Here is a 25,587-nt window from a genome sequence, read left to right as displayed (position 1 = left end):
GCTAAGTCCACGCAGGCACGTACAACGGAATGGGATCACGTAGTAAACGCATAATTACAATGAACGCTCCCGTTAGATGCAAAGGACCGTGGAATGGAACGTTTTAAAAAATCTAAGTTGGATTTTTGGCGCGAATGTTGGCGCCAATTTTTTTGACTGATTGTTTTTAAAAGCTAAGTTGTTGTTTTATGTATATGAGGGGTGGAACTGGTTGAAACCTATGCGTTAGGAGAAAACTTAGGTGACACCACGTTAGTTAATATTGTACCAATCATAAAATTTTACTCTGTGATATCTTTGGAATACGAACATCCGAAGGCGGGCAACTTAGGGGCTGTGATGGATGGATGGATGGATGGATATCTTTGAAAATATTGGTCTTATCAATCTTTGAATTAGGTAGATACATTTGTTTCTCTGTTTATTAAAAAAAAACACAAAGCACCTTCAGGAGCTTCATTCCTGACGCAAGAGTTAATTAAAAATGCATAAGCAACCGGTCTAAATACAGGGTAAAAACATTTAACCATAGAGTTTAAATAATCGTATAGAATTATAACTTTCCGGCCGATACAGTTAATTATATTACAACTAACAGTAGTAATAGTTTAGCATTAATTTATCGTTAAGTAAACCTTGTTCTACATTTAGAAATGTTAGGAAAGTATTGAATAGAAAATAAAAAAATGATCTAAAAACAAAACTGAACTTGAATGGAGCTAAGTGTTGGCCCAACGTTGGAACCAATGTTGGAAGCATGGGTAATACGTCAGTTTTAATCCGTTTTCCAAATTAAAACTCGGACGTGAACCGTTTGGGTTTTATCGTTTGTCAGTTTTATTTATTTTTAGCCTGCCAAAAAGGTTTACTAGGTGCTCAGTGATTTTTTATAGAATTTTTCAATTACGTTAAAAAATAAATAGGTATTCCTTGGCACTTTAGCTTGATTCTGAGTGTTCACGGCGAGTATTAAAATTAGATTCAATGTACCTATTGTCATAGAAAAAGAATCAGTTACTTACCTTATTAAATCAGTTACTTAAATAGTACTTAGCTACTTTTGGGCGTAAATGAAACAAATAAATAAAAAAAACTTAATATATTCTATTATCACGGTACTATCTACATTGCATTGATAGTAACAATTGGTATGGTATATTTTAACTTTGACATAAAGCTTTTGTCATACTAACGGCGAGCGAGAGCGATTTGAGAAAATGATGTCTACGTCTAGTTTTTTTTAGCTTATTTGGTTCCCAACTGTGGCACACAAAGGAGGGTAATGTGTTTACCAGCCTACATAGATATTTACGTAGACAAAACGCGTGGGCAGACTTAATAAGTAACACATCGTTTGGTTTGTAAAACCAAAATGGCCCACGCTGGGTGCCAAAAAAAGAAAATCAAGTGGGATATTGAAAAGGTGCTGATATCGTAATAATCAGTCTATTAAGATAAATAGTTTATTATGAGAGGGTTTCATTCACAGGAGATAATTCAAATCTGATAGGTAAAGGTTAACTTTCTCGGCTTATATTTTATTATCTCAAGTTAAACTTACAAAGCTATAGTTTCTCAAATCGCTCGCTTTTATCTGTGCGACGTTTACTTTATTGGAATATATTTCTCCTTAAATCTACCTCATTCTGCAATTAATACTATTATGTACCTTATTGTCTATAATTGCTTTTTATTTTGTACATTTGAAATACATTTTAACACCATATTGTATTTAAAAAATCAAATTGTAAAAATACATATTTAATTTTAACTTTATTATAAAACTAGATCCTGGTAACTAGTTTCGCTTAGCGGCGTCTCCTCTTCCTATAAACAATTTCGTACAAAAATACTATATTTTTATATATATATATATACTCGTACCTAATTTAATATTAATAATCACAAGCCTTATTCAATTTAATTATACATATTGTAATATTTGTCAATCAATACCTAATACATATTTAATAAACCCTAATAATTTGAACACTAAAATACTCAAAATATTTAAGGTATTAAATAAATACTTACCTTAAAAAATTGAAACCAAAAAACCTAAAATTATCCAGTTTGTAAAGCTACAGAGCTTATTAGCATATGTGAACATAATGAGGGTTTTTGAAATTTTTTCTGCCACCGGGTGGCGCCACGTATGCGTCTGGTCCAAACAGCTGTCAAATAGTATGGAATTGTAGGTGCCGAACTTATTGTTTATTGAAATTCTGTTATATTGGAAGTGTTATTGATTTTATTATGGACTACGGTCAGAATAAGGTTTCCGAACTAAAAATTGAGCTAAGAGAGAGGGTGCAAAAGTCACTGGTACTAAGGAAAAGCTTGTTGAAATTTTTTTTAACACAATATGATTTAGTTTTTTTATTTACTCAACCGCAATAGTAAAACAATAATGCAGTGCTTTAATTATAAAATAAAAAAAAACACTAAAATCGTTCACTATTCATAGTAAAGATAAGCACTTTGACAGTTATCTGGACCTGACGACTCGGTGCTGCCACCTCGTGGACGCCATTTTACAAAACCCTCATTAAAAAGGTTTTTTTAATAATTTTAGAATAGATTTAAATCTATTTTGGTTTAGTCAGTGCATTATGTTTTACTGAAAAACTTGTTAATTAATACTTTATTTGGTAAAATACCGGTAACATTAAAAAACAGTAACCGAATGTCACTTGGCAATAGTCCTGAATATTCAGGCTTTTCACAGGCTAGGCAGTTATTACTACAACAGTGCTTTCATGACTTTCCCAAATAAAAATAAACATAGTTACTTGCCTTCTCACATAAGGCAAAATATTTTCAAAATATACTGTCTAGTTCACAAGTTTGTTCCAAAATTGTCTAACTTCATAAACTTCTATAATCTAGTTTTGTTGTCTACGGTCTTCTCTATGGGTTCCTCAGCCTTCTTTTTGTCTTGATCTTGAGCTTCTTTCAAGGAGTCTGGTAGTTTCTGATTGTTTGTCTCTGGTAGGGTAAGTACTAGAAAGCCAGATATGGCTGCCATGCCTCCGAATATCATTGTTGGGAGGTATATATAGAACCTCGTCTGTGAAAGGAAAATATATTTGTTATTGAAATTTTAACGGCCATTAATGTCGTTAAATTATTAGATGTTCATAACCTAGACTGTTTTAAAAACCGGTCGTTAAAATACCTGCTTAAGAACTTGCTTTAATCTAAATAACAAGTTAATCAAGTTATTCTAGGCATAGTTTTGTCTGAATTAATACGATGTTATTATTTTTATGCGGGGAAAATTTTGACTTTTTTAACGATCATTATTTAAATAAAACATCATATCCATTTGTAAGCAAAACAGGTTTAAAATCCAGTCTAAGTATAAAAAACTGTTTAAGAACCAACATTATTCTTAATAATAAATACATTAGACAAAATTTTCACACAGATCTTAATTAATGATGTTGTTGATCTCAATCTATTTTAATTCTAGGAATTTTTTCACTTTTTTTACATAGACAACGAAAGGATTACCATACGGCCTTGAAAATGTTTATAATAAAACTTACTAATTTATTCATACAAGCAACATTTTTTTTGGGTTGCCAGTTCAAAAAAATACTTACAAGCAAAGGAGTTTGCGGTGCCACAGTAGAACCTATTCTGCCAATGGTTGAACACATGGCTAGAAGTGATGTTCTATAGTTTGTGGGAAATACTTCAGCTGCGAATACGTATAGGGAGTTGTATGCTAGCGTTATGAAGAACTTTCCACCCAGGTATAGGAGTATTGACCAGTTGCCGGCTGTAACAAAAATAGATAGATTTTTATTGTAACACTGTCTGTATGGAAAAGAGTCTAGAATGACATTTACTCGTGTTTTTAACCGACTTCTCAAAAAGGGTCTTAATTTGAGTCCAATTAAGTAATCAATTAAACCATTGATCATCAGGGTCCCGGCGGTCTTTTGATGATCTTTGGCAGTCATTGCAGATAGGTACAGGGAAGCAAGAAAATCTGACCACAAGTCTTATGAAGGGTTCCGGGTTTTCCAAGTAACTGGGTTGAGGAGGTCAGATAGCCAGTCGCTCCATATAAAAGTACGTCGCTCCATACAAGAACTCGAAACTACCCCAATACAATTTAGAGATATTGTGGGGGTATCGGAGAATAATCATTGTAACGTACCAGCTGTTTCTCACCGGTTGGATGTTATAAAACCGGTTGTTGATAGCGGTAGTAATGTCACGAAGTCGTCTAAGTCTGCAGTGAGTATTAAGAAAGGCTCCATGACGTCATTGACCCAGTCTAATGCAATTCAGGAGAATAATAAGTATGAAGTTGCGTCGAGTGAGATTGTTCGTAACCTAGACTCAAACTCGAAGCGAAATGACCAAGATAATAATACTCTCTATAAGAAACCTTTAAGATATCGCTATACAGGTTCGGCAGGAATATGTCGCGACAATGAGAGTAAATTTAAAGCTGCGGAGAAAAAGATTCCGATTCTCATTACGAGGATACATAACGATACCACGGAGGAAGATATAATAGATTACGTTTTCAATAAAACTAAGGAAAATATTATGTTAGAGAAAATATCTTTTAAGCATGAAAGAGAATACAAGGCTTACAAATTTTTCGTATTAGAAAGCAAGTCGTCGTTATTCCTCAATAGCGGTTTATGGCCTCAAGGAGTTATATTTAGGCGATTTGTGAATTTCAAGCGCAAAACAACGAACGTCGAGGCGGTGCCGCGACGTGTCCGGTCTGAGAATGTATTTGATGGATAAAGACAACTTGTATACACTGGTGAGTTTCAATTGTAGAAGTGTGAAGCGATCGGTAGACTATGTCAAGCAAATGTGTCATACCTCTGATATAATAGCCTTGCAAGAAACATGGCTTCTACCGAATGATATCCATTTTCTAAGTGACATTGATCCTGAGTATGGCTATGTGGGGACATCAGCTGTGGATACTACTGCGGGCATGCTCGTGGGTCGGCCGTATGGAGGAGTGGCTATATTATGGAAGAAGAGTGTCCTACAAAATGTGTCAATAGTGCAGTGTGACAATGCTCGCGTCTGTGCCATTAAAGTGGAGTTAGGGCAAAGGTCATTTTTAGTATTCAGCATTTATATGCCTACCGATTGTGTTGTGAACCTACCGGAATTTACGGATTGTCTAAGCTTGGTGAGTGCTATAATTAATAATGAAAATACGGAAACTGTTTACTTACTCGGGGACTTTAATGCTCATCCAGGTCAGTTATTTTTTAACGAGTTAAAAGACTTTTGTACGGAGGCTGAGTGGAGATGTGCTGATGTTGAATTACTCGGTCTCTCATCTGATACGTTCAGCTTTATAAGTGATGCGAACGGATCTAGACGCTGGTTAGACCACTGTCTAGCTACAGATTCGGCTATGCAAACAATTGTTAGTGTAGAAATTAAGCATGATGTTATGTGGTCGGATCACTTTCCTTTGTTTATATGTTGCAATTTAAAAAGTATTAAACCTAAAATAGAACATAATAAGAACGATTCATGTAATAAAATACGTTGGGGCGAGAGAAACTGTGAACAAAGTACACTATATACGAATTTATGTAATGAACGATTAAAATTAATAGACTTTCCAAGTGAATTGAGTAACTGCTGTGATTTCTCTTGTGATGATATGGAACATAAGGTTATTATTGACAAACTGTATGACGAAATTGTAGACGCCTTAAGCCGATCAGCTAATGACAGTTACTCTGGCAATAAAAGGGTTTGTAAGAAGAAACCTGTAGTAGGTTGGAGCAGGCATGTCAGTAGTGCTCACCGGGAGGCTCGGGCTAAGTTCCAGGTATGGATATTGTGTGGCAGACCGAAGTCGGGTCGTGTTTGGAGTGAGATGCAAGAAAGCCGTAAAATCTTTAAAAGCCGTTTAAAATGGTGTCAAAATAACAGTGAACAAATTAAAATGGACATTCTGGCAATGCATCACGCCAAACATGATTTTCGAAGTTTCTGGAAGTCCACTAATAAAGTAAACAGAAGGCCGGGCTTGCCTGTGAGCGTTGGTGGCATTACTGATCCAAAAAGCATAGCTCAAATGTTTAAAAACCATTTCATGGTAACTTCACCATTGGGACCATCACGGTTGGGACATGAGGGCTTGACTCGGGGCAGGAACTCAGTGTAAGATTTACGGCCAAAGATATTACAAAGGTTGTTGCGACCATGACGCGAGGCAAGTCTCCTGGCCACGATCATTTGAGTATCGAGCATCTTAAACATGCGGGTGTCCATCTTCCAAGGGTGCTAGCTATGTTTTACTCCCTATGTCTGGGACACTCATATCTACCTCCAGCTATGATGCAGACCGTGGTGGTACCGATCGTGAAAAGCAAGACTGGAGATATAAGTGACGCTAACAACTATAGGCCTATCTCTGGCTACAATTCTGTCTAAAGTGCTTGACAGTCTTCTTAACACACTGTTGAGTAGCTATCTCGAGCTACATGACAATCAATTCGGTTTCAAATCTGGTCTATCCACCGATACAGCTATTCTGTGTTTGAAGGAGACTGTCAAGTACTACACTGATCGCAAAACTCCAGTCTATGCTTGCTTCCTCGACCTTTCGAAAGCGTTTGATCTGGTTTCCTATGATATCCTCTGGGATAAACTTAACCATACATCCCTGCCAAGCGAATGTATTCAAATCCTCAAATATTGGTACGGGAACCAGGTCAACGTAGTTCGGTGGTCGGGGACGCTGTCTGAGCCATACAGGTTGGAGTGCGGGGTGAGGCAAGGGGCTGACCTCGCCAACGCTCTTCAATCTTTATGTAAACGCACTCATCGAGAGGCTGAGCAGCACGCATGTCGGATGCCATGTTGGTGGAGTTTGTGTCAACAACATTAGCTATGCGGATGACATGGTGCTGCTGAGCGCCTCGGTGTGTGGCCTGTCTAAGCTGATCGGCATTTGTGAGGAATATGCTCTCAGTCATGGCCTGCTCTACAACACTAAGAAAAGTGAGTGTATGGTTTTCCGGGCAAGGGTAAATGTCCTGATAGTGTTCCTAGCATCAAATTAAATAATGTACCGCTAAAAAGGGTTGACACTTTTAAATACCTTGGGCATCTGGTGACCTCTGACTTGAAGGACGATTCAGACTTAGAGCGGGAGCGTAGGGCGTTGTCTGTTAGAGCGAACATGATAGCTCGCAGGTTTGCACGATGCTCGAAGGAAGTAAAAAACACTCTTTTTAGAGCGTATTGCACTTGTTTTTACTCGAGCGCCCTGTGGGCTAACTATACTCAAAAACAGTACAGCGCCCTACGCGTCCAATTCAACAATGCCTACAGGATGCTGTTGGGGCTGCCTCGGTTCTGCAGTGCGTCGGGGATGTTCGCCGAGTCGCGCATTGACTGCTTCTATGCGACGATGCGAAAGCGGTGCACATCCCTAGTACGCAGAGTGCGCGCCAGCTCCAGCACCATCTTGAGGATGTTGGCTGAGAGGTTCGACTGTCACTACATTAACCATTGTTGCATGCTTAATGTGGTCACAGTTGCAACGTAGCAATTTATAAGTAATAATTTAATTTAATTTTACTATTATTGACTTTTGTATTTTAAATTATGATCTTTATGGATTGAAATAAATGATTATTATTATTATTATAAAAGACTTGTACTCAGCTGCATTCCGTTAGACTGGAGGCTGACTACATAGTTGGGAAAAGGCTAGGCAGATGCTGTTTATGTATATAGGCCAAAATTCTATTACCTCAAAAATGCACTGAACGATAACATTGTAATAAACCGGTTTTACGATTACCATAAAGAATTTGCATACTACGTACTACACAAAACAATAAACAAATGGAATTTAACACTATGAGGATGTAATTAGCTTGTTTATCTAATAAAATAACGATTTGTGCAAACGCATTAATGTAAACTGTTTACAGTAACATTTAATGCATGCGTAATAACAAAACGTTGCGTGTAATATACGACTATTATCTCGTTGAGTTAGGTTAGTTCGAAAATCATGGAGTTGTATGCAGTAAATTAGTATGAGATGTTACTTTAGTGATAATTTGTAGGTCATGTAGAATGTAGATGAAAGTAGGGGGACAACTTTTCATATGTTACTGTTGCTTTTTTTTGTGATTTCACCCGCGTATCAACAACTACCTATTTAGGTGCCGTGTCCAAACAAACAACTTGACTACTTAGATTCTGTGGTCAAATAAACAACTTCTAAAACTTTCTATGAATACAGATCCAAATTCGATGAGGAAAACCAAGTAAAATAAAGCCTATCATGCATATCATTTGTGGTTAGATAGAATCCGTGTTTAGCATTAATATTTAAATAATACATAACCAATGAATTTAAGGTAAAAGACTTATATAACGAGAAAGTAAAATCAAGTTACCTGGAACAAATCCATAATTGATCAAAATCAATCCAGTCAAAAAGAACGCAGTGGCTATCACCCTTTTTCTGCCAAATCTGTCCAAGAATATCAACTTGCAGACATTCGCTGGCGCCTCAATCACTAAGATCACTATATAATTCACATAACTATTCCCAGATAACTCTATGGCGTTTATAGAGAGCCCATAGTAGACCAGAGTTGAAGAAATCCACAGAAAAGAACAGGTAAACAGTCTTTTCCAAATCATAGGAGATGTAAGGAGTTGGTTGAAGGTAGACTGGTTTCTTTCCACGTTCTCACACTTTCTCTCGTCTCTCTGTTTGGTGGCATGCTTTTCAACTTGCTCGTAGTGGTCTTTTGGTACGTTAGCATTGTTCATCTTTTCGGATTTGCTGAGGACGTTCAGACCTTCTTCGTATCTTCCCTTACTGAATAGCCAACGGAAACTTTCTGTTAAAGTCCAGATGTAGATGAAAACGAAGACTGCTGGAGTGTAGATGATGAAGAGAAGGTATCTCCAGTTTAGCAGCCACCAGGATAGTAGGGTTACTGTGACTCCTCCGAGGATGAACATGGTGTTGAAGAGGAGGCTGACGAAGACTCTGCCTTTGGGTCCCACCAGTTCTAAGGCTGAAACAAGAGATTATATCGTTAATTTATGAAGTAGTTAAATAAGCTTTGAAGAATAATTGGTTTGTTTTGCAAATAGCCGTAGGTTTTGAGTATTCAATGCATGTTAATTGGGTGCATTTGTTATTATGCAGCCACGTTTTTTGCTAAACAGCAACTTGAATTACAATAGGAGATATAATTGGACGTGTCTAGAATATCTAGCTCAAACAAATTAGTCTGAGAATCTATTTTTATGCCAAACATTTTCAGGATAACAATGCTTTTAAACTTTAACGATGACCCTCAAATATGTATATTTACATCGTCTACAGTATTATTAAAGAGCTTGAAAGATTTGATTGTTTGTTTGTTTGAAAAAATAAAAACAGTTGAAATCTTGTGATTCCAATCCTTCTACGCTTCATCGCCAATTCTCAATATGAGAAAAAAATGTTGTGAATGGCAAATTTTTTGGTCCCCATGAAGCAAAACTACCGGTTTCCCATGAACGGTGCAAGAAAGGATCTAAAACAAAGACCGGAAGATGAGGTACAAAAAAACTAAATTAGTTTCAACTGAATTATTAGGCGTTCAATCGCGAAGGTTATTTGGGTGCTGATGTTTATTTCTGGTGATAATAGCAGTCATTAACTGTTCTATTAATAGTCACGAGTTCAATTCTCGGGTCGGGCCGAAATTGGTTATTGGGTTTTAAGAAACTTTCTCAAAGCAGCCCGAAGACTGAATGTTGGTGGTGATACCCCTATGCATCTGATATATTCCAGGCAAAGTGAGATTGCACTTCCATCTGATTGAAAGAGCGTGGGGGTAGCACACTTGTGTGTGCGCAAACCCACATTCGTATAGTAATCGGCACGGATATTGAGCTCTCGGCGGAAGAGTGGGGATCGCTTTGCGCACTGTACACATAAGGCAATAAACCAATAAATCGCTTCTGCGCAGGTGAAGGTCATGGCTCGATATCCGTGCCGATAACTATATTAAATGTGAGAATGTCCACCACGGCCGAATAAATCTGTCTGGACCCTATAATTAATGCGTATAGAATAGAATCTATGGTAAGTAGATGAGGAAAAACCTACCACAATAATGTTCAACGGCTTCTCTGAATTTCCAAATCCGTTTTGCATACAAAAACATCTATCAATACCCAGAACTATACGGAACAAAAAACATTGCACTGAAAGTAAATTATTCTTGTGCACTTTTTGTGACATGACATCCAATCGAATGACTTCATTTTAGAGTTGGTAAGCAATGTGACAAAATGTAAGGACCTAGATGTAATAAATTTAACGACTAATGTTTGGTTGTTTTCCTCTCTAAACACATGCAGATCACGTTAAAGACTAGGTGATATATTGAGAGCCTCTTTGACCTTCACAACTCAGTAACTCAGTGACACAATACACCTTAAAATTTTAAAAACAAAACTGTAATGACAGCATGTCGCTATAGTAGGTCCTTGTATGAAACGAATGGTCCCCTGTCCGTCTACTGATCAATAAAAGCTTAGCTTAACTGTAAACAATCAACCCGTTACTCTAAGCTATTTTAAAATCGAAATGAAAATAAATAAAATTAGTTTCCATCCAACAAAGTTAAAATAAATAAAAACTACAGTAAAATGAAGTGAATGTTGATCTTTTTATTCGCTATAAAAACGGTTTTAAATCATTCAGTGAGAATAAAATGAAATGAAATAACAAAAAAAAATGGCTCGCCATTTGATAAAAATACTGAATGAATAGAGACAATTTAGGATTGCTGAAACTGTAACAATTTTGAATGATAGTCGCTGAACCGGTTAAAATGCTTAAATAGTTTGGATTGTTGAGCGTTTTCAGTTTTACGCTGGTCCTTATTCACGGAACTATTTTTTTGACGTGAATTTTTGGTCCTATGATTCTTTCTGACGTGCCCGTTATAAGGAAATAAACTCTTTTGCAAAAAAAACGGGCACCTATGCGAAATCTTAGTTTTAAGGAATTTACGTGTATTTCAAAGGGTTTTAATGATTGTAGTATGTTTCTAGCATCAAAAGGGTTAGCCAAGCATGCGTGAGAGTGTATTCTAAATTTGAATTTTGTACAATTGTTAAGAAATTGGTTAAACCTTGTTTTGGACTAATTGCTGGCAGAAAGTTCGTCGTAGTTTTAAAAAGTTTTTGAAGTGATTTTCAGGAAAATGATAATGCAGTTTTAATGAATGATTAATGTACTTTTTTGTTACATCAAAACATTTTTGAAAAACTATGCGTATTTGATAAAATTTTCACCTGCTCTAAATGGGCTATACTGATGATTGATGGCAATGTTAAGAGTTTCGGTATTTTAGTGTAAAGCGTTCTATTGTTTAGATATTGTACCCACGTGTTTTAAAATATCGCTTTTTCATAAATAAACACTATTTAGAAGAGTATCGGTACCTTTGGCTGCGACAAAACAAAATTAAAGTAAGCAGTGCCGATCACAATCGGCCTTTATCGGACTTTGACATTAAAAAAATACCAAATTTTGTGATAAAAGTTAAAATTAACCACATGAAAAATGATGAGGAGGGTTAAAGCTATCTAAAAAGTCAAATTATTGCCTCGTTGAAGCTCTCGATATCTCCATAGATATCGGGTTACTAAACAACGATTTAGCTGAAAGGGAGTCAAGAATTCAAAATTATTGGCCAAACGTATGTTTCTTAAGAAATGAGCAGCTAGCCAATTATTGTTATGATTTAAGCAAGAAAGTGCTGCAGATGCCAGAAAATCTCTTTGTAGGCAAGTTTATTTAATAAAATATCCGTCGGATGAAAACACGCTATTTGAACGCTCAGACTCACAGATCTTCAGAGGTCTACGGAGTTTCCCAAGAGACGAGGTTGTTTAAAAATCAGTAATTACGAGACCTTAGGACCTCGTGCTCACAGTCTATGCGCTATTTTATGTATTTTGTAAAATTTCAAGACTTTTAAAAATGTCAAAGTCCTATAGGAGACGAGTTGTGATGGGCACTGCTTACTTTAAATTGGTTTTATCGCAGACAAAGGTACCGATACTCTTCTAAATAGTGTTTATGTATGAAAAAGCGATTTTTTAAAACACGTTAGTACAATATCTAAACAATAGAACGCTTTACACTAAAATACCGAAACTCTTAACATTGCCGTCGATCATCAGCATAGACCATTTAGAGCAGGTGAAAATTTTATCAAATACGCATAGTTTTTCAAAAATGTTTTGATCTAACAAGAAAATACATTAATCATTAATTAAAACTGCATTATCATTTTCCTGAAAATCACAAACTTTTTAAAACTACGACGAACTTTCTGCCAGCAATTAGTCCAAAACAAGGTTTAACCAATTTCTTAGCAATTGTACAAAATTCAAATTTAGAATACACTCTCACGCATGCTTGGCTAACCCTTTTGATGCTAGAAACATACTACAATCATTAAAACCCTTTGAAATACACGTAAAGTCCTTAAAACTAAGATTTCGCATAGGTGCCCGTTTTTTTTGCAAAAGAGTGTAGTTATAGGAAAATTTACATGAGTCGTCGCATACACTCCGGGGAAATGCTTTTGAATCTATTTTTCTTGATAAATATTTGACTACATGTCAACTCTTTTGTGTCCTTTCTTTACACTAAAAATATAATTGAATTTTAAACAACAAAAAAATGCCTTTGACCTTACTTCTTAATTTACACCTCAACATTGCCTTAACCCTCAAAAAGAAACTTCATCCAAATTAGTTCGCAATAATTTCGAGTCTTCAAATATTATCCCAAAACTGTTACTCAGGCCTGAAAGCCAAGTATTTACTAAGGAGCGTCCCTAAACTGAGTCCTAGCCGTTTGTTTAGGACAAACTCACTAATTTCGGTATTTACTCAAACATTAATTTGGTGACAGAATTAAGGTAAATACAGATGCTTTGCTTTTTAAATTGAGTTGTGTTAATTGGTTGAATGTAAAGAGAGGGGTGGAAGGTTAACGATACTAATTTAGATCTGGCTTTTACCTTCTAACATTTAATAATGAGCCTAGATTTTTTAAAGTAAGTCTCGGTTAATAAATATATAAGCACTAATTAATACAGATGATGAGTTTGTTTGCTTGAACACATCTCTTAGGTCCTGATTGAAAAAATATTTCAGAGTTAGATAGCCCTTTTATCAGGGCGGGCTAAGTATAGCTTTTGTGGGATGCGGGAGAAACTGCGGGCAGAAGTTAGTGTTATACATTTATAAAAAGTGATTTTGAAATAACTTTCACTCACTGGTTTTCCTGTTTTGCTCGTGTAAGTTAACCTACTTCATTGCTTCAGAAGTATTAAAAACCATTCATGACAAGTTCTTGAAACACTGAAATTAAGTTACAGTGCAATATTTGTCGTACAAATCTCAGCATTTTCCGAGCCTTTTCCCAACTATGTTGGAGTCGGCTTCCAGTCTCACCAGATGCAGCTGAGTATCAGTGCAATACAAGGAGCGACTGCCTATCTGACCTTCTCAACCCAGTTACCCGGGCAACCCAATAGCCCCTAGTAAGACTGGTTGTCAGACTTACTGGCTTCTGACTACCCGTAGCGACTGGCAAAGATGTTCAATGACAGTCGTGCAAATATCAATGTTACTAAATCTTCCTATACAAAAGCAAGATAACATATTCATTAACTATTTAAGTAGGTATTACGTCAATATTGATTCCTAGTCTTTGTGTACAAATTGTAGATAATGGTCACTTCTAATAGGAAGAGAATAATAAATCTTTGTGGCATTCAATTAAAATGTTTTCAAATTATAGATTACCAATTACTATTAAACGCAGTTGTATCGTGCGTATGAGGAAATATTATCTATTCTTACGGTTTTTATTATCTGATTATCTTCGATGGGAGATAGATCACTATTTCATATTGTTGTTAGAATTTATTGCATCACATCTTTCTTGCTGATATCTTGATAGGTTCTATATGAAAAGGTCATAAATAGCTAGACTTTTGGAAAACCTAATATTCGATTTAGGAGCTGCAAAAATTCCCTAATTGTATGATTGTAACTCCATTGACTTTAAAATACTTTGGCAGCTATAAAAAAATGGGAAACCTAAAAAACAGGTATTACACAAAGTTATATGAAAACTAGCTTTTGCCCGCAACTTCGTTCGCGTGGTATAGTGACTACCAGCAGATTTTTGATTTGACCAATAGATGGCGCTATAAGTCCGGAATAATTTTATTTTTATTTTTTTTTGTAATAAAAACTATCCTATGTCCTTTCTCAAGTTTCAAACTATGTCTGTACCAAATTTCACACAAATCGGTTCAGTAGTTTAGGCGTGAAGAAAAGACAGACAGACAGACAGAAAGACAGACAGACAGACAGACAGACAGACAGAGTTACTTTCGCATTTATAATATTAGTTTGGATATCCATTAAAATTACCTACAAGTCACTTCAAAAATCTTTGTCGTCAATCCTAAATAACTAGGCATAACAAAAAAAAACTGTTTTTAATTCTTTTCACACACTTCATCTCAGCAACAAGATTTACACCGAACCCAATTGGAATTATAAGTATGACCCATGTATTGCAAATTACAATGGATTAGACTTACAAATAATGCAAGCAACACATTATTTACAAATTCATGTGTATCTGATATTGGTCATGCTGTTATCTCATGTTGTGACACGTGAGGTAAGCCACTTATGTACAAACCATGTGGAACCATGAATAAATATTATATAACACATATTTTTTGCCCTAAAAGTCAGAATTGAAGATCTTGCTATAATTTCTAAGAAGAAGCCATGCCTTGCTAGTATAAATATACAAGAGCAGCCCATGAGAGAAGAAAACAGCGTAAACACACATTCTTCTCCCTATATGCACAAGTAATGCTAAGGTGCTGCCATAATACCTATAGCGTATTGCCGCCCCAGCGTTGAACGCAGTCCTTCAAAATAAGCGTCAAAGTAGGATCTAGCAAACTTGAAATAGTTATAAGAACTTCACCTAATCTTGAGTTCTATCCAGATAGGATTGTTCGAAAGAGTTACCGCGCCCCCGGTACATAAAAGGCCTACGACGGAACATGATGGATCCTGAGTTCTATTTGAATATTTAAAGTCTATTCAGTATGAACCCAGCATATTATTTCCACACTCAAATCAACTACAACCAAAAATACTAAATGGAAAAGCCCCAACTATTACAAGGAAATCTTACCAAAAAAATCTAACCACAAGCCAACATCTCCCTAAAAAAAGACCCAATCCTACAAAAACTAATACGCAACAAAACAAGCTTTTTATCTACCAATTTCCTACGTAACTAATTACATATTATGTCATAGTATTATGTTTACAACATGATTAGTTACCAATCATTTTCGATAGAAATGTCTTGTTGCCTTCGCCGTTCGAATCTCAAGGAAAATGGAGGTACCTCTGAAGTCGGTGTTCCGCGTACAATGACCTTAGTAATTGAGCCGTGATCGGTTACTCAGGTTTGTATTTTGATACTGTTTACTTAGAAACTGTTAGGTTGTCTTTGTGTACTAAGTTTGGGTAGGTGCGTAAGAGCAATAACGGGGTCTTTCTAAAGTCTGAATGGGAAAGGTTCTTCGACATGATTTTTGTCGAATTTAATTTCGCTGCTGTTTTATTCATTCAACGATCTTTTTTTTTTAACGACCTCAAAAATCATCAAATGACCCCTCCCGCTGTGGGTTAGCAGCGGTGAGGGAGTGTCAGACTCTTACTGACTAAAAACCGTCGTGTTCCGTCGTAGGCCTTTTTATGTGCTAGGGCCGCGGTATCTCTTTCGAACAACCCGCAGCCCTTCATTCAACGATCTAAATATAGTAATGGTAGTGGCAGTTTTTATTTCTTTGCTATGTAGTATTAGCTATAGTTAGTAGGTATCGTTATTTATCTACCCTACACGGGGGAGTGGGTTTTAAATAGATTTGTAAAGATCACATTGGTTCTTTCTAGATTCCGAACATTCATAGGTACCTACTACAGAAAGAGATGGGAGCTCCGTTATCTCTGTGTCAAATTGCAGAATTGTATAAAAATGACGACTGCTTTCTGGTCTATGTATTGAAAAAAGAGTTAATAATTACTGTAATAAATAAAAATAAACTTACCAAGCACAAAACAGGCCGTATAAACTCCTCCCCCAAATGCCGGTTCCAAAAATTCGAACACAACGAACATATTGTAATTAACCGACAATGCCCGAATGACTCCGAAGATTCCGTTCGCGACTGCCGCGAACACTATGGCGGGACGGCGGCCATATTTGTCAGAGATGAGTCCTGTCAATGGTATGGCGATGAAGAAACCGGCGTTGTGAACTGTGCCTACTAAGGATCGCTTCCAGTCTTGGCAGCCGAGATCGAACTGAAAATAAAGAAAAATATTATTTAGTGGGGTTTCTATAGCATTAGTGGTCTTCTGGAGACTTCTGTTGGGACAGAGGAAAAGTTTCTCTTAATAGAAAGGGACTCGATAAAAGATTTTTGGTAATGACTCCAGCATACACTCCAGATTGTAACGGCGTAGTGTCTCTTCACTTACCGTGAGATTTGGTGATACCGGATGAAAGGGATTCACAAGGAATTTTTTCTGCTACTGACAAGACAGTAATCAAGACACCCCATTTGAATGGCTTATTGTGTTAACACAGATTGCCAAGTTGCAGAAATCAATAAAAAATAAATAAAAAGACTCCAGCAGATTTTTATATTGAGCCTATCATAATTAGATACTTCAGCAGTAATTTTTTTAAAGCTTTTTAAATATCCTAGGACTTCGATAATTTAACAGTAATTCTAGTCACTAAAATTGTCCTCGGGTCCCAAAGTGTAATGAAAATACCACAAAAGAGCGTCATTGATATCTTTGTAGATCGATTGAGATAAGTAACATACGAAGAAAATAACATTAGGTATCCTCTTACGCAAAACAAGGACTTACATAACATTTCGAATTTTCAATCCGAGTTAACGACCAATTCAAAAATCAGTACGATTCACGGCGCATTACAATACAGGTCGGGCTGTGAAATTAGATTATCAATACCTTTCAATACTATGGATAAATCAAAACGTGCTCTTTATTCACGGTCAAGAGAATTCCATTGATTTTGCACTTTCATATGTGTATCAAGATCAACGTTTTCTATGCCTGTTAGGCTGTTCAAATTCCATAAAAATTGGATCATATGTTCAATGGAGAATTGAACCACAAATAATAAGTAACAGCTTTAGAGAGAAGTAGTTTTAGTAGTGGAGTACATTCTTTACCCGACTGTCAAGAAGCGTATCCGAGTCAGCTTATTAAACTTAACTAATTTTTAATCTATTAAATTAATAAAGAATATATAGAAAAATTGGAAGGGAAGGTCGAAGGAAAGAGAGGAAGGGGTTGTCCAAGATATAGCTACATCAAGCAAATTAAAGAAAAGGTGAAGGTTGTGACGTATAAGGAAGTTCAGGAGTTGGCGCTGGATAGGTGTAAATGGAAGGAGCTGCACCGACAAGAGCTGGGCTCTTAAATTAATGATGATATAGAAAAATAGGTGGCCTTTGAAATCGATTACAGGGTCCAAGGTACCGTTGGTTAGGACCCTAGAGAAACCTCACAATACGCGCCGTATCAAGGAGTACTTACTGCCTTCTGAATCATTCCCTTGACGCAGCCTCTGATGACATAATATATCTGATTATATTTTTATGAATACCAATTACGTAACTAGTATCAACTAATCTCTCAATCAACCATAAAATTCTCATTACACAAAATAACTCACAAACAAGGTTGCACCAGTTTCTTTCTCGGTATCGATATTAAAATTCCTTATCGATGATCCGTAACCGATCCTTGCACGGTGAATTGGTTTAATAACGTGCGTATTTCAACTGGTTTGAAGCAAATTACTACACGTGGCCCACAGAACATCGATTCGATACATTTTATAAGTTTTGATATCGATTAAACATTGTATTCGACTTTAATGATGATTTCATCTTTGATTGAACGTCACTCCACTTTGTCATAGATTAATCCGCAATTTAAAGTAAAGCATTGGTAATTCTACACATTATATAACAAAATATTAAAGAATACCTACAAATAAAATGAGATTAGAAATCCTTTTGAAGGTTGTAGCTTAATGATTTTCCTGGGAAATACTAAAGCAATTTTTATAAAGTACAAATAATTTAATTTAGCTATGAGCAATAAATTACATTATTATAAGTAATCAAAACAAATGAAAATACTTTATGAGAACTATAATTATCTTCAGTTAACTTTTTATATATGTATGCATTATGAGACACTAATAAAATTATTATTTCCTATAATTTATCAAATGCCAAAGGACGTCATTTAAAGCTAGTGACATATTATTCTTGGCCATTAATTTCATAATGATTAGATTTTTTACTAGCCGTTTTCCGCGGATTTACTATATTACTCGGGATTGCTATGTTACTAAGGAAGAGTGTAGCTTTCAAACAGTACAAGAATTTTTTAAATTGCTTCACTAGTTTTTGAGTTTAGCCATTCCCTACAAACAATTTCGTACGAACTTTTTTATAGGAAAACCAGAGCTGCTTTGGAGTTTGATATTTCCCCTAACTAAGGTAAGGTGACTTGATATGAATTAGCATGTTTATGTCAATAGTGGCTAAATAATATTAGGGTTAAATATGACAAATATAGTTCATAGAGGTAAATATGTATGAAGAATACATTATCATATTAAACAGTCAATGTGTGAAAAAATCTTCGAAAGGAAACTTTTTGACTTTCACTTTGACTTTGAGCCAAAGAAAACTATATAATTCTGAAACTTATAAAAAAATTAAGCTTTTGAAAACAAAGTAAGAACAAATGAACAGATATAGGTATGTAATTTCGTACATTCTACCTCTATTGATCGATGCATTAGTAACTAGCTTTTCCACGCGGTTTTACCCGCATTCTAGGTACAATTCTTCCCGCACCCGGATAAAACAAATTTGTTCAGTAGTTCCGGAGCATATTCGATTCAAACAATCAAATTTTAATATAAATACATATAGGTACATAAGTACAGATAAAATCACCGGATTTAACAAGTTGATAATAAGGCGATACTTTGCGGTATTTTTAGAACTGTCTCATGTCTAATATTTAACTATGTTTTTCACACCTAAAACATGGGTTTTACCTTTCATAGCTTATAGACACATTTCGGAGAATGATGCCAAATGAAGAAAATAAAACGGTTTACTTGCAGATTTTAGATAAATAGCAACCGTTTATCATCTCGTAGGTTCAGTTTCTGTACTGAACATGATAACATATTTATAATTAAGTTCTGCATTACTAAATATATTAAATAACAGATCAAAAAAAGTAAAATCCGTACATGATGCAGAAAATTAAATCAATTTTTGGAGACTAAACTATTGAATACAATATTTACTCAATTGATTTTTGGTATGCAGACTGAGAACGTCATACGAATTTATTTTAATAACATATTGTTACCAAGAACGATAAACTGTTGGTCCCGACTGTCATTTGAACATCTCTGGCAGTCGTTACGGGTAGTCGTAAGCCAGTCAGTCTGACAACCAGTCTTACTTGGGGGTATCGAGTAGCCCGGGTAACTGGGTTAAGGAGGCCAGATAGGCAGTCGCTCCTTGTAAAACACTGGTACTCAGCTGCATACGGTGAGACTGGAAGCCGACCCCAACATATTTGGCAAAAGGCAAGGCAGTTATACCAACGTAAAATTACATAAAAACCAAAAACTAGGAAGATGAGAATATCCAGTAATAATCTATAATTATACTCAAAATCCAAACATATTCGGTTAATTTGAAACGTGTGAGCAATTCAGGCAATTTAAGCACTTATTCGAACAATGTACAGGTGTCTAGTAATTTGCGCCAAACCTATTTATCAAGGAAATTATAATGATCAAGTATTTACGGGGCTCACAGAAGCGTGAATGGTTATAATGTATGGAAAACATAATAAAGGTGCCGTTGTGTGCATTTGACATATCCGTTCATGAGCTCAAAAGGTGTTGTGACTAAATTGATTAGTGACTGTATTTTGACATGCTTATCGACAATTTTACATACACGTATGTTGCTAATTAATGTATGTTGCTTCTGAAGCTCGGTTTGAGCGGGATTTTAATTGATTTCAGTTTCTCAGTGTGAAGACATAGGTTTCAGAAATTGCGAAAGTTATTAGCAATGCTATTTATGAGTCTATTAAAGAAAATCGGTTCGTTATGCTTCACCTGTATACCTATGCATTGAAACCTGATCCATCCAAATAAAAACTAGGTATTCCATGCTTGCCTTTTTTAACTTTTTTTGTGATTGATGCAAACATCTGTATACACATTACATATTGTAGTCCAGCAGAACCGAATTATTGGTCTAAGGCCTACAATAATGTCAATTTTCTCTTTCTCTTACCTCTTTAACAATAGAATGTTCTTCCAAATACACGTAGGAATCACACTCAATCTCAGTGGACGTGTCATAATGGTGTGGGGAACACTGACTGGAGTTGTACTGTGACACGTTGGAGAAAGGGGCGTAGCGCAGACATTTGGCAGGAACCCCGTCATTGCCGTGGGGTATAGTGAAGTTGATGTGATCGGGGTTGTCCTCGCATTCTGGTACTGAACATCTGGGAAAAGGAAAGGGTGATTTGAGTATAAAGGATCAGCACTTTTCGGGCGTCAAAAACAAAAGACAGCCCCCAAAACATGTGTGTGTTGGGTTTTTGTTGGGAAGAAGAAGTGGCGCAACAAACTCCCAGGCAAGACATGTATGTCTGTTTGGTTGTGTGTATTTATTTTGGTAAATAAAATAGATTCTAAAAGCCCAGGTTTGGCTAATGGATTAATTATACAATCTAATTACGTGTACCTAAGTATTCTCAAGAAAAACACTTAATTTCTACTACCACTAAGAAAGTTCTTAATAATTTATTCGGCACGGCAAGTTAACATAGTTTCTACTTAGTTTTCCAAAAGAGAGAAATACGAGGAAAAAACATAAAAAAAGTTTATGATTTTATTAATTTATTCACTGTTTTGATGTTTCTAAGGTCATTGACACATTCGTAGTACAATTATCGGGAATATCAGCATTATTGATAAATATTAGTCTGTGCTCTGTTTCGAACCATCACCATTGTCCTTCTAGGTTATCAAAAAGTTCACAAAGAAATGTCGTAGTTAATTAACTATTAATTAGAGGTATATTGACATATCCCACGTTATTTGACTTAAAATAATTTATCTAGATTGTGTTTATTTAGTCCTCGTTAAATTGAGTAACGTGTGTATGAAGTACTTAATTGATGTTTGTCAAGTACTCTTAAAATAAATTTATTTTTTGTGATTTTTATAACTTTTTATTTACCACATAATTGATGTAAAATCTACTCGAAGAAAAAACTATTTTAACTTACAAAATACATAAGTTACGACCTTATTAAAATGAAATTAAGTAAATAGCAATTGCAATAAAACATTATTTCCTATCCGGAAAACAAATGCAATAAACATTTTTAATTTACAGGAAAAACATGAGAAACATTCCCTAAAGATAATTAAGTGTAAAGTCTGTCAACAACCTTTCCTTAATAAGGGATACATGAATTTCAATTTGAACAAGTGATTAGCCACATGAAGCCTTTTCGACAACCGTGCCTGATTGGTCAAGAATTAAATGTCATTGTGGTTAATGTCATTCTGGTCAAAATCCCCCATAGAAAAATCATATATCTATTGGAAGATTTTTCGATGAAATTAATTACTGCTAGTTGTAGAACCATCATAGTTAATTTTGGCTTTAGGTAATGTCCCATCTTTGAGAAAATTCTGAGTAAATTTCCTCCAATCACCTCAAAGGAACATTAAGCTCCATAACATGTATTTTTTTAATGAGAAGATGATTTTGAGTAGCAGCAAAAACGGTCATATTTCTGTCCAAAATTTCAGTTAAGTACTACAAATATTAGTAGTTCAAAACTAGCGGTTTTCAAGCCTTGTAATTTTTGCGATGTAAACACGGGCGACCCCGTTCAAGTGTCAATGTATTATCCAAATATAAATTAGCCATATAAGCATAGTAAGGTTTAATTTTAGCAACATGGAGGCAAGGTGATGATTTCGCCAAGGATTCTTTACAATAGAATTAGCGTAGCCGCACACAGGAGACTAAACAGTCGGCCGATAGTTGACCCGATAGTTAATATATTTTTTTAAGAAAATCTTGATTCCAATCACAGGTCTCCTTCAGTCGGACTGATACCAGCTAAATACCAGATCTTTGTAATGTGCGTACTACCATTCATCTTCGTACTTATTTATGAGGTCAAACAAACTATCGGCCGACTAAAAGTTTGCAGTGTGGTCTAACAATAGAATTAGAGGTTCTTCGAAACGCAATAAAAACATGTTTTGAACTACGCCTAAGTTATTCTAACGGTCATAAGGAATGTGGTAAATAATGTGTGGCCTAGTAAAGGTACAGTTTTATGTATATGAAAGTTAATCTATAACTATAAACCTGTATTTCTAAAAAGTTTTTAGAAACTCCCTTCCACGGAATCAGAAAGTCTTATCTTAATAAAGACTTTCAAGTTTTAGACTCTTGTCTTGTCTTTAAACGTGATCTTTAAAAAGAACAGCTTTAATGCTAGGTTCAATTTAAACCTCGAAGGAATTTGATGAATTAAACCTAGTACTAAATGCCAGTACTTTTAATAAACAAGTTTTATAATAAGTTGTTGAACAAAAACATGATAACTGTTTCGAATAATCCCACAGCTTAAGCAGGTTTAGACAATAAGAGGCCCTCGAAACTCGAATAACCATGCTTTAAAAAAACCTACATGATCGAATAGATTTACTTTAAATTTTGTTGTTTCTGCAAAGATTACATAATGTATACGGAAACAGCTGAAAAATCATATTAAACATAATACAATACCCACTAAACAAGAATGCTGATTATGCGTACTAAATAAATATTGCTGATCAAATAGAAACATGTACTTAGTTACATAATTATTTATACTTTCAACCTTAACCTTGGAAAACCAGAAAAAGTAAATAGAAATAAGAAATTGTACTATTACTTACACAAAAGAATAACTAACTACTTACTTTTGTCTAAATATAACCGCGAACAATATAATGTACTTAGTTTATTTTTTGTCTTTTAACTTGATTTGATTGAAAGTGACTTTTTATCGCATTTTTTTTGTTATCGATAGTTATTTCTCTAACTAATGCTTTTTTTCAAGTAAGAATATATAAATAGGAAAGTTACTTTTTTATCTGAATGACTTTGGCTTAGATTTTCTTCAAAAAAATAGACCGAATTTTAACTAATACTATAAAGCTGAACAGCTAATTTGTTTACTTGAACGTACTTATTTTCATGAACTACTCCGATTTGGAAAAACCGTATCGATTTGTTAAATAGGTAATTTTATAGCACCAGGACAGCTTCTTTTGATCCGGGTGTGTGCAATAGGGATGCGGGTGATCCCAATGGCGGAAGCCAGCCAAACGTTTACATTTTACCGGGTATCTCTATCTAAAGTCGTTTATTTGTTAATCTCAAGAAATACCTACAGGTCGAAATTGAAATATTTGTGTTAGACAGATTATTTATCGAAGATTATAATAGATATACTTTAATATGCAGATGTAAGATGTAATACCTTCACGGCGCGAGCGCAACCGCGGGAAATACTATTCCTTACTTGCTGCGTTGTTACCAAGCGAGTAATAGCTTTGGTAGCAACACAGTTCGCGTCAAATATCATCCATTGTAAGTTTACTAACAAAGTCGTTATTTATATGCCTGACCTATCCACAAGGCACGTGCTATGAAAGTAACATTACTGTAAACTGTGGGCATAATGCCTTATATTTCAAGCTAGCAAGATAAGCCCATATTGAAAGAAATAAAATTAAAAGAAATAAAAGGCTCGGAGGATGATTGAAAGAAAAAAATAAAATAAAATCGGATCAATAAATAAATTGACTATCCTAACGCTAATCAATAAACAAGAAATGAAATAAATCATTGCCTTGTCCCTTTGCCTTGTAAAGAATAATAAAGAAGATTGATTGTTCCCAGTATTTACTATTTTCTTTATTATCACTGACTTAATTTACTCTATTTTTTTACTTTTAGACTAGAGTAGAGAGTTAGACTAGAGAGAGAGATAAATTCTAATTTGTTGTTGATAGAATAATTATGAAAAAATATTAAATTATATTTGCTTCCAGATTAATTCATCTTCCATTAGGTATTTATTTTATTTATACGTACCAAAACGCGCCCAGTTTTCATTTTTTTATAAAAATACTAGTTTAATTTCGAGTTCAAATCCCGTTAAAGGAATATACTTAAATAATTTGCGTTATTTTTTGTAAATCAGATTTTTTAAAGTACCTTATCAGCCAAGTTATTTAGACTATTTATAGCACTCTAGCTAATTAGTTAGTTTTCAAACAAATCCAATTTGTTATGACTGTTAACAGCTGATGTTTATTATTATATAGAAAGCCTAAATATAATTTATACTAAACATATATAAACAATAAGTTGAATTCCTTGGGAAGTTGGTTAAATCAAAGTTTTATATTTGTAGTAAAAGTTATTGCTGTATATTATCGAATAAGTTAAAAAATTTATGAAATGCCAGCTAAACCACGTTTCTATTGAATGAAAGGTTAAAACACTTCATCACAACTTAAAAAAATAAAAGCCTTACCTATATTTCAGATCCATAACTTCAAAATTATAAACCGACGAATACATTCCCGCCAAAAACACAGGGAACAGTATCAAAATGTAACTATAAACATTGAATTTTCCGAAAGGTCCCAAAATTGTCAAAATATCGTCCACTGACACTTCGGAAGTTTGTTTTTTTTCGGGATCCATCTTTCAAAACACAACACTATTATTAAAAAAAAAATATTTAAAAAAATTAGAACACTTTTCGTATTTAATTATGGAATTGTAGTTTGAATATGGAACGCGTTCGCGGCAACGGTCGCCGTGCCGATAGTGCGCGCGACTGAGTCAGTCTATGCTTTTTATTGTTCATGTTAAAATCATTGCCTATCGAAGCGGAGTTTACTTACGATAACATTGAATAAGAATCTATACTCTATTTACAACTACTTTTACTATGAGAAGTTCCTTTGTTGGTAAGAGGCATTAAGTTGTTTGTAAGTTGTCAATTTGTCTTGTTAGCGGTGTCTGACGCACTGCGGAATAGTCTAAACTAAGATGCTAATCCGTATCTACATATGTATATCTACATACGATTATATTTCTTGCTGATTCTCAGGTATCTTATTGCATGAACCTGTAACAAAAGCTTAGTATCCTTTCTCTACATCATCACAAAAAAGGGGAAGGAAATTTTGCTTTTTCGTAAGTTGGATACTGT

The 25,587-nt window shown here is 35.0% G+C and overlaps 1 protein-coding gene across 1 annotated transcript; it reads right to left on the bottom strand.

The window, feature by feature from the left end:
- Nucleotides 1-2,553: 2,553 nt before the first annotated feature.
- Nucleotides 2,554-25,292, bottom strand: LOC110384297 (organic cation transporter protein). Its single transcript, XM_064038882.1, has 6 exons — nucleotides 24,901-25,292; nucleotides 20,568-20,784; nucleotides 16,224-16,479; nucleotides 8,430-9,062; nucleotides 3,609-3,787; nucleotides 2,554-3,070 (listed from the first exon to the last, which is right to left on the bottom strand). Exons 1-6 carry the CDS (start codon nucleotides 25,071-25,073, stop codon nucleotides 2,879-2,881), a joined length of 1,650 nt encoding a protein of 549 aa, XP_063894952.1. The 5' UTR covers nucleotides 25,074-25,292; the 3' UTR covers nucleotides 2,554-2,878.
- Nucleotides 25,293-25,587: the final 295 nt, after the last annotated feature.

This window comes from Helicoverpa armigera, chromosome 17, assembly GCF_030705265.1.
Source record: "Helicoverpa armigera isolate CAAS_96S chromosome 17, ASM3070526v1, whole genome shotgun sequence".
Lineage (NCBI taxonomy): Eukaryota > Metazoa > Arthropoda > Insecta > Lepidoptera > Noctuidae > Helicoverpa > Helicoverpa armigera.
Note: the sequence above shows the minus strand (reverse complement) of the source record. Positions and strands in the feature narration are given on the sequence as shown.

Excerpts from the sequence above, each read along its gene's own strand:
- LOC110384297 (XM_064038882.1), bottom strand. The coding sequence starts at position 25,073 with ATGGATCCCGAAAAAAAACAAACTTCCGAAGTGTCAGTGGACGATATT. Across the intron at positions 9,063-16,223 it reads TACGGCCTGTTTTGTGCTTG|CCTTAGAACTGGTGGGACCC; the intron begins GTAAGTTTATTT and ends CTCTTGTTTCAG. Across the intron at positions 3,788-8,429 it reads CAATTATGGATTTGTTCCAG|CCGGCAACTGGTCAATACTC; the intron begins GTAACTTGATTT and ends TTTTTGTTACAG.